Raw genomic sequence first — 10552 nt, 5'->3', positions numbered from 1 at the left:
AGGACAGAGGGGCCAAAAACCATACCCTATCCAGCGGCATGTCCCCGTATAGCCCATATAGGGGAGTACCCCCCCCCCCCGGGCTTCTCAGGACAAAGATTGATCCTTTACCGAGGGCAAATAATAAACATTTTTTTCATTTTTTTTAAACCCTCGGTAAAAGATCAATTCTCATACCCTGTATGCTCGATGATTCATTTATCATGAGCGGGAAAATGACAACAATTTGACCAAAATGCATTTGTGATAAGAATAGTTTCACAACCTTTCACACAACCAGTGTCGATAATCAAACCCCGCCGGGTTTGAAAGCTCTATAACAGCTCAGGAGTTGAATCCGAGTTACGAAATTGACCTGCACGCTTGCCTCACCGTTCAAGTAGAAGAATTGCATGCAGTGGGTCACTTTAAGGAACAGTTTCCCACTTTGCTACAGTATGCGCGGAATTTGGCAAATACTACAAAGAGGGTTGTACAGTGGGCCGCATACTTAACTTCACACACGAGAAGTCTTACTATCCCATTGTCCCTCAAGTAACTCCACGCAATGCCCATCCACGGATAAGCCACCTTGGTCCGGCCAGAAAAGAGAGCGGGAAATCATGTTAGACTGGGCAATAAACAACGGTAAAGCGGTCAGGCAAAGAATGGTGTAAAGCAAATAATCTAAGAAAAGAGCAAGGCAGGAAACCGTCACTGTTCAAAGCAGGTATCCCCCACTCAACATGTATGCCACCTCATTGAAACCAACGGAGAACATTAGGTTTGGGAAAAAGGTTCTGGATTGTCCTGCCAACAATACGGAAAGTCCTTCTGAGACGCATTCTGAAAACAACAACGACAAGCAACCAGACTCCCCAAAAGGAGGTGAGATGGAGTTAGAGCGTCAAACATCAGAGCAAGGTAACGACAACTTTGAAATCGATCACCAGACTGATGAGTACGACACCGACTCCGATAGTGAGCTTCTACTGCGACCTGTGAGTAACCATGAGGATGAGACGGTGTTTCTCCACGCCGTAACAACTCGCAGCGGAAGAACTGTTAAAGTAACATCAACACTCTTTTAGGTAGTATCCGCGATGAATACACCTTACTTATATTTAGTTCTTTGATCTTCTCAGTTTTACAAAAAGGTGTCATCGAGTAAAGAAAACAATGGAATTGACGCTTGGTATCAAATAAGAATGAAATTCACAATGTAAAAAGGTTTTCAAAACCGCAAGATCTTTTTTCAGTTTCATGTTAATTACCGTGAAGCGTGAAATGGGAATATTAATTACGGTGATCCATTATTTGTCATATTTAATAGTCGTGAATCGTGCAAAGGACCCCCCCCCCCCCCCCCTTACGGCCCCTCTTGTAAAAGCTCGACACTTTAGTAAGTTGTGAAATGGATGACCAGGAGATTGAACAACTTGGCCGGGCCAGTCACGCGTCACGCTAACAACAGTGAGTTGTGGAACGGACTTCAGAATCACGGAGCAGCGGAGCAAAGTCCGAAGGAAATGGCGCCATAAGCGCGGAATTTTACGCACTGAAAAGCCGATTTCCGTATTTTAGATGAGCGCGAAATGGAGGGTAGGGGAGAGGTCCTACCCTCTCCTCTCCTCCCCCCTCCGGCCACCTACGTTTTTTTGTTTTGTTTTGTTTTGTTTTGTTTTGGTTTTTTGTTTGTTTGTTTTGTTGTTGTTTTAGCTATTGTCCCACTTTCCACGCCCGTCAAACCGGTGAGGGTAAAAGGAGGAAATAGTTTGCGGAATGGTATGTGGCATGGTGCGCGGAATGGCATAATTATGCAAAATACGATTTACGCGGGGAATAAATTAACTGAAGAGCGCATCCTGTTTTCGCGCCAATTTTATAAGAGCAGCAGTTTTTTCGATGTTGCGGACTATTAAACAACCAAACAACAGATCGAGGATTAGAAAATATACGCCTGGGGTAGAACATGTCTGATCGCTGGTTAGGAAGTGAGAGTGAAGAAATCGATGAAGTTTCGCATTCAAGGAACTAAGAATAAATTAAATTTCTAGTTGACAAAAAGAACATGAAAGAACGTGGCAGCGAGTAGCCTAGACAAAAAGCAACACCAGACTGGAGAAATAACGTCAGTCCAAGGCCAAAACAATTATGTGAGAAATTTTAAATTTAATCTCGGTCATTTTATCAGACTCTTTGACGGTTACAATTTGTACCGACTCATGGGAAAAATATGTTCTACTTTTTCTCACCTTACATTTTCGTCGAGCGACGTGCACGCAAGTCATTGTTGAGCTGCTGAGCTACCTACCTAGCTATTCAATACGGCGATTCAGGTAGCTATAGTTCAGTTACGCGTTATCGAACTAAACATATCCGTCTTTAATTAAGGTCTTTCAGTGCCAGACGTCCCAGCCTAAAATGAGATTTAAAAGCGAAAAAGCCCTAGAGCAAAAAAGCAGATGACAAGTATGGTGTCTAATTATCGACACTGGTTGTGTGAAAGGTTGTGAAACTATTCTTATCACAAATGCATTTTAGTCAAATTGTTGTCATTTTCCCGCTCATGATAAATGAATCATCGAGCATACAGGGTATGAGAATTGATCTTTTACCGAGGGTTTAAAAAAAATGAAAAAAATGTTTATTATTTGCCCTCGGTAAAGGATCAATCTTTGTCCTGAGAAGCCCGGGGGGGGGGGTACTCCCCTATATGGGCTATACGGGGACATGCCGCTGGATAGGGTATGGTTTTTGGCCCCTCTGTCCTGAACAGGGTATATAATTTCAAGCGAGTCTGTCCCGGACCCGTCCGTAGACAGGGTATGGTTGCAAGACTGTCGTCGAGTATTTGGCAATCCGAAATCAGAGACGTTAGTCTGCATTTATTTTAGTGAACAATGCTTCACGTCAATTGAGTTTCCACTTAAGGTTCACCGCTGTTAATGCGAAATTTTTAGGGATTTTTCGCCATCACTTCTAGGAAGTGCATTATTTTATCTGTTGTAATTGGTATTCGCGTTTCAATGCGTGGAACATCACGTCCGGTAAGTGACAGTGGGCCTTTAAATGTTATTACTATCGCCAATAAACACTTGTGTAACACATGAGCTAGACGTTGTCCTCTGTCCTAAATAGGGTCTTAAAATTGAGGACATTGTCCTACACAGGGTAGCTATTTAAGGTTATTTTCGTCCTAAACAGGGTCAGGCAGTTTCAAACCCCCAGCGGCACCCCTACACCCAAACATGGGTCGAGTGCCCCCCCGGGCTGAGAAGACTTCACGCTGCCACGTTATTTTTGTAAACCGAAGTCGCATGGAGTAAAGTGAACATGAAATTTAATTTACTACGGATTTACTCATAGTTCCTTGAATGCGAAAACTATAAACAGTTTTCATCGCTTTCTTTACCCTCACTTCTTCCAAATCAACAATCAGACGATCAAATCCTCGAATTGTTGTTAATATTTAGCAAGAGTCCGCAGCATCAAAAAAGCTGCTGCTCTTATAAAATTGGCGCGAAAACATGACGCGCTCTTCAGTTAATTTATTTCCCACGTAAATCGTATTTCGCATAATTATGCCATTCCGCATGCCATTCCGGAAACTCATTCCTCCTTTTACCCTCACCGCCGTCAAACAGCGAAAAACGCACAAAAGGAAACGCTTGCTGCGCAGGCTAATGGTGCCACGAAAGTTCTTGAAAACTTTCGTCGCATACAAGATGGCGGATGCAAGACAAATGACTAAAAATAAGACTTTGGCATTCATAGAGAGAAGTATCTCGGAAATTCTTAATGACTACTTTAAATCATTTCTGTCCAAACCGGATATCCGAACCTGAACAATGATAACGGAAAACGCTTGCAAAACCAGTGATCACCACAAGATTTGGTAGAAAGCGTAGAACACTTGAATGTGGCCTTCACGACGATCATACCGCACATTGCGATCTTTTAGCGTCATCATGACTCGGGATCACACAGATACATATCTGACTCACGCTTAGTGTTGAAACATAATTAATATGTATAAATGGTTTCTGTCTCTAAATCAAGGGTGAAAACGTAAGGATTAAAGCCCGGGAATTAAAGCATCCCGGTATGAAGCACAAAGTATTCCACTTATCAAATGTCGTTTTTCCCTGTATTTCATTCTGACTGCAAGAAATGCAATTCTATCTGGTGGTTACTTATTGCCTCACTCTATCTCTGTATCTATCGACTTGGGGGAGTTAGCGATGCTGGAGGTTATCACTGCTAAAAGGTCGTAGGCTTGCGCACCACGCGGTCAAATATGGCCCGAGTTTAAGCTGGTAACAGCTTCAATTCTTGTTTACCATAAATTGGTGCTGTCATGAAGACTACTTTGGTTAAATAGGAGCAAACAGGGCAAATAAGTCTCACAATCTTTTTCATATAGCCAAGTTATCTCACTGCTGGTCGATTCCCAAAAACAACTGCCGCAAGCATTTATGCGATCCGTCTGAGTCACAATGTCATTTTATATTACCAAATTGGCAAGCTGGAGGTTTTTGTTAATGGGAAGAGATACTCATATCATTAGCACCGGCAGCTGTTTTAATAAACACAACAAGAGCGAAACCTCCATTACGGGATCGTCAACACTGTCATTATCACAATGAAGGCATGGATAGCAAATTCAACGGATGAAGGCTAGCTAACTTGCTGTGGAAAAAAAAAAACGCATGTATAAATAAAAGAGTTTAGGCTGCCACAAAGTATGTCTATGGCTCACACAAAATCTTTCACCAGCAGTTCAACAGATATGTTTCATATATTCATATTAACGAATCTGGGTTTTTTTGTTTTGGATAGTTAAAATTTTTTTGTTAATGGGGACAGATACTTAATTGTTAAACCTCATTAGCACCGGCAGCTGTTTTGCTGATAAGCACAGCAATCACAGCAAATGAGCCGTTCATGGGACGATCTGGGACCGTCATGCACTGACCGATATCAGCGGGATTTTTCCTGGAGAGGTGCGTGTGAGTGCTGGATCGAAGGAGCGAGTTACTTGGTGTATACTCCCCCGGAAAGTTTTGAAAATTGAAGTTGTCTGAGGTTGCATTTCGTGTGTTTGCGACGTAATTACACCGTACCTTAGACAAATGATATTGCTCGTAAAACGCCCAGAAAATCTTAGAATACTTTTCAAAATTCGCGCTTACGTTACGGAGGGGTCTGGTCACTCGTAGAATAATTTCCTTTGGTAAGTATAAAACAAGTTTGGCACGAAATAGATCGAAATGGAAAAGCAGAGCATCCGGCTCCCACTTGCACGAATGATAGTGATCTTCAACAATTCTACTAATTCAGCGAGATGAAATTTTCGTGTACCTTTCAGCATGACCAAAAATTAACCGCGTCAATGGCGAACAAAAGGACCTCAGCAGTCCATGAGGGGGGTACGTGCGCACCCATATGTCACCCCCTCCCCCCCCCCCCCCTTCCCTACGGACCTGAAAAGGACGCTAGTATTAGTAAAAGAGTTTAGTTTCACTCATTTGTACAGTTCTCACGTACAATAGATCCGGCTTCAAAATGTTCCCCCGTCTTATCAAGTTGTCCTTCATGATTAGAGACCCCCATTAGAGGCTTCATACTCGCCTTATGGCATGGCAGGGTCTTATCTTTTTTCGGCTCCAAAAACATTACTGTTTTGACTTCCTGCCCTCTAAATATAACTAGAGACTCCCACGGCACGTCTTGCAGTTGGGCAATTGACGCGCTGAGGGGACATACACCATCTAGCTACACTGTGAACTGAGTCAGGTAAGTTTAAGTTGTTTTGCAGGTTGATACTGTTCTAAATAAAGAGCAAGGCTGATTTCACGGTTAGGGAAGTATATTTTCCAATATTTCGGAAGGATCTGATTAGATCCTTCACTACAGGATCCGGTACTTTTATTTTGTTGCAAACACCGTTTATCACTGGTTTTTACTGATACTGTTCTGCGTGGTCTCTGTTTGACCAGACTCAGAGGAGCTGTAATATAACTTGCTGAGTACATGAGCATTCAGGAGTATATATATATAGCAGATCTTTGGTATTAAAAACGTGCTTCACTTTTGTTGGAAAGTCAAAAGGAATCATTTTTATTAGAACGCTTTTTAGTAGTTTCAATTAAGGGGTTTACGTTTAAAGGTATTTTTCGGTTAGAGTTTGTTCTTTGTTTAAGGTAGTTAGCGGGTAGCTATTCTACATATTTGGTGGAGAACTTTACCTTGTTGCTGGATACTCTGTCAGTGAAACAATGTTCTTTTACTTTTGTGCACCTGGCCATTGCAAGCTTGATTTGTTTAGCTTTTGCCAGTTATGTGGTTCGTTTTGTTAGAGAAGTATGTTGCAAAGTCGGTTTCCTTGCTTAGTGTATGAGTTCTGTTTCTTAGTTGCCTCAGTTTAGTTTAGTTTTTGCATTCTTCGTTTTCAAAAGAGAGATCTGGTTCTGTTGGGCATTTCTCGTTTTCATCCTGATTACTAGGCAGAGAGCGCGCGCCCTGGCTGCTCAGCAGGTCTTGCCTGACGAGAATTCTCACGGGTCTGACGAATTTTTTTCATGGCCTGATCCTCCCCCTCCTCAGCCTTCGAGATATCGTAAATTATTTAGATCATTCAGAAGGTCGACTAATACACCGCAGACAGAAGTGCAACAGCCCGGTTTTGTACCAGAAAGTGTGATCCCTCCCCCTAGTGAAGGTTCCGAGTTTTCTTTTTGTCCTGGTAAACACAATTCGGATAGCGATTCAGAGAACGGGGATTGCGAGTACGAAAACGTAGAGCGCAGTTCTTTTGACCAAGGCAAGGTTTTTGCGAGGACGTCGGAAATAATTCAGAGGGAAGCTCTAGTGACTTGCAGTTAGACTCTTCTTCTTCTGGCAGTGTAAGTCGTTTTTCTTTAATAGTTTCGGAGACAATGGATGATCGAGTGTCTCTGTTGTGTGATGCTGTTAGGGATATGACCACACGATCGACCTCGGCTTGAAAGTTAGTTGTTAACTTTCCGATCATTTTCAGAGGCGACGAGTTTGAGGATGTTCATGACTTTGTGGATAATTATAGGCGCGCCGCTAGGTTGAACGGTTGGAGCGAGGAGAATTTAGCTTTGGGGCTGCCCTTGTATCTTAAGGGTCATGCTAGTGCCTGGTTTAAGTCTTTGCGATGTCCTAGTGAAATGTCTTTTGATGAGCTGACAGCTGTTTTAGTTGAGCATTTTGCGTCGGGTGCGAGTGAGTGGCGCGTTAGACAAGCTTTGAGCCAGCGTCGTCAGCTAGATGAGGAACCGGTTGCTGATTATGCGTACAGCTTGCGTACCCACTGTGCTCGCTTAGATTTACCCAAGTCTGAGTGGACTCATTATTTCCTTCAGGGTTTAAAGCCTGATATTCGAGAGTATGTAGTGCTTCAGCAGCCCGAAAGTGTCGAGGCCGCAGAGAATTTTGCAAAGCTGAAGGAGTCTGTTTTGGCTAGCTCTGAGAAACCGCCGGTGTTTGATCCGAAGCAAATGTCTTCACAGATCATTGAGGAATTGAGTAAGGTTATGTCGCCTAAAGATAAGACAATTGGTGCTGTGGGTCAACAGGGTTCTGATGATAGTAAGTCGGCTATGAGGCAAGTGTTTCGAGAAGAGTTTCAGCGGTTTGTGGGCAACCGTGCTCCTTCTGGTTCGGATAGATTTCGCCCACGTAGGGATCCTACATTTCAATCAAGAAATTTTCGGACTCGCAGTGGAGATCACGTTTGTTATAATTGTGGTAAAAAGGGTCACTTGCATTACTATTGTCGAGAAAAACCTGACCCGAGGGTTCCGTTTCCGTACAATGGCCGACAAAATTATGGGCCCCGTCAACGGCGTGGTCAAAACAATTACAAGTGGGATACCAATCAGGGAAACTAAGTAGTGCCCCTGTCTCGTTTCGAAATAAACCCGTGATGGGGGCTTCAGAAATAGTAAAATGTAGTCAAAATGTGGCTGTGGAGTCGCGTAATGCTGAAAAATGTGCCTTCAGTGAAGCGCGGCCTGCTGAATCTTTGAGTGATAGTTCTCGTGTTCTTAGCTCGTCAACTGATCAACTTTCTGAAATGTGTAAGTCTTGTCGTTCCGTCGGAAGTAGAGTACCGTCAAAACAGTCCACTTCTCTCCATGATAGTTTTGTTGTTATTTTAACGCTTGTTGTCGCTATTGTTATTAAAATACTTGAGTTGATAGAAGGGGTCGTAACACGAGTGGTGTTTACGTGTTGTCTTGACAAGAGTTCGTCAAGGTTATCAGTCTCGTCTACTCAAAGTGATATACCGAGTAAGGGGTTTAATGAGCGCTCGAAAGAAGAAAATTCCCCTGTTTTAAAAGTCGCCGATGAAGAAAAGGTTAAGCCGGCGTTTGTGGTAGTTCAAGTAAACAATAATGACGCATTGGACGGAGAAGGTGTTGATGCTGATGAGGTCAAGTTTAATAGTGTTGTTTTGAAAAGCGATAATGTTGACCCCGCTAGCCCTGTGTTCAGTGAATTGCATGCTACGCAGCCAAGTGATAAGTTGTTTTCGCCGTCTTCAAATTCGACTAGTGTAGATAGTTGTCGTACCAAAGTGGTCAAAGATGGAGATCTTCCTTTAAAGGCGTCTTCTGAAGTAAAGTTGAAGGATGTTTGCAGTGGTCAAGCTGTTTTGTCTGGCATGGAAGCAAGTACAGTGGACGGTGTTTGTTTTCCTTTTGTAGCTAGTAATTCCACTATTTTGGTTACCATAGGAGGTTTTCAATTTCACGCCCAGTTGACACTGGAGCTGCTGTCACGGCAGTCAGTGCGGATGTTTGGAATACATTTTTGAAGTGTTCTCACCCAAATTTAGATGCTTCAATTCCCGGTAAAGTTACTTCGGTGAGTGGTCGTTCTTTAGTCACGTTAGGGAAGTTGATGTTTTCATTCGTTATTGATTCCGAAATTTTTCCGTTTGAAGCTCATGTGATTCAGGATTTAACGTTTGATGTGATTATTGGTAGAGATTTTCTTCGGAAGTTCTCTTCAAGAATTGATTTTGTGAAGAGTGTTGTTGAGTTCTCCCGAGACGAGAACCCCTTGCCCTTTTGTGATGCTAGTGATGGTACCTCAGTGGGTGGAGATTCTCTTAATGATTTTGTTTGTTCTGTTCATGCTGATTTTTCTTTTACAGTTCCCCCTGAATCAGAATTTGTAGTTATGGGTAAATTGAATTTACTGCCTGAAGAAAAGGAGACATGTGGCTTAGTTGTTCCTAGATTTAACCTGCCGCACCGTTATTCGATTTTCGGAGCTTCGGAGCTTGTCAAGGTTACTGATGATGGTACTGTTCCTATTAGGATGGTGAATCCTTCTGCTCAACCAGTGAAGATTTTTCGTAGGACAAGATTGGCTGATTTTGAATTGTTTGCTAATAATATAGCAATATACGAGCTTCGTGAGCCTGAAGAACTTGATATTTCTGCTGTGCCTTGTGATTCGGATGAACGTCTCCAGCCGCAAAGTGATTATTCGGATCTTCCTGATTTGTCAGATAGTGTTTTGAGTGATGGTGATAGAATTAAGTTTCGAAATTTGTTTAGGAAATACCGTGATGTTTTTGCTTTTTCGGAGGATCAGCTGGGTAGAACATCACTTGTTCAACATGTAATCGATACTGGGGATGCTATGCCAATTAAGCAAAGGCCTTACCGTACTAGTCCTGAGGGTAAGCAAGAGATCGATCGCCAAGTGGGAGAAATGCTTCAGAAAGGAATTATTCAGGAATCAGTTTCACCTTGGAGTTCACCCCTAGTCTTAGCTAAGAAAAAAAGATGGTTCTTTTAGGTTTTGCATTGGTTTTCGCAAGGTTAATCAGATCTCGAGAAAGGATAGTTTTCCCATGCCTTTGGTTTCTGATACTTTAGATGCTTTGTGTGGTACTCAGTTCTTTACAACTTTGGATTTAAAATCGGGCTATTGGCAAATTGAGCTCCATCCTTCTGCTTGTGAAAAGACTGCGTTTGTTACTCATAATGGTCTTTACGAGTTTTTAGTTATGCCTTTTGGTCTTACTAATTCTGGGGCTAGTTTTCAGCGTCTTATGGGTCATGTTCTTAGGGGCTTAGAATATCGTTTTGCCTTGATATATATTGATGATATAATTATTTTCTCTAAATCGGTCGAGGACTACTTGGCTCATCTTGGAGAAGTGTTTAGAAGGTTGCGTGAAGCAAATGTCAAGTTGAATCCAAAAAAGTGTAGTTTTGTTAAGCAGAAAGTAGAGTATCTTGGGCACGTTGTGACTCCTGAGGGTATTATTCCCGACCCCAATAAGATTCGTGTGGTAGAGAATTATCCCACCCCTACTAATTTGAAGGAATTAAGGAGTTTTTTGGGCCTTGCAAATTATTATAGGCGTTTCATCAAAGGTTTTGCAGAAATTTCTAGTTCTCTAAACGCGTTAACTAGAAAGGGAGTTAAGTTTTGTTGGACTGAGTCGTACGCAGACGCTTTTGACAAGTTGAAGCGTGCCTTGGTTTCTGCTCCTATTTTGGCTTATCCTGATTTTAAG

At 42.4% G+C, this 10552-nt stretch overlaps 1 protein-coding gene across 1 annotated transcript; it reads left to right on the top strand.

Moving 5' to 3' along the window:
- Positions 1-725: 725 nt before the first annotated feature.
- LOC146483954 (uncharacterized) lies at positions 726-7906 on the top strand. The gene is made up of 2 exons (XM_085105486.1): positions 726-1049; positions 6993-7906. The coding sequence occupies exons 1-2, from the start codon at positions 726-728 to the stop codon at positions 7899-7901; spliced, it is 1233 nt and encodes a 410-aa protein (XP_084961612.1). The 3' UTR covers positions 7902-7906.
- Positions 7907-10552: the final 2646 nt, after the last annotated feature.

Source organism: Pavona decussata, unplaced genomic scaffold (assembly GCF_977016875.1).
Source record: "Pavona decussata unplaced genomic scaffold, jaPavDecu1.1 SCAFFOLD_37, whole genome shotgun sequence".
In the NCBI taxonomy this organism is placed as follows: Eukaryota; Metazoa; Cnidaria; class Anthozoa; order Scleractinia; family Agariciidae; genus Pavona; species Pavona decussata.
This window is presented reverse-complemented; position numbering and strand designations above follow the sequence as displayed.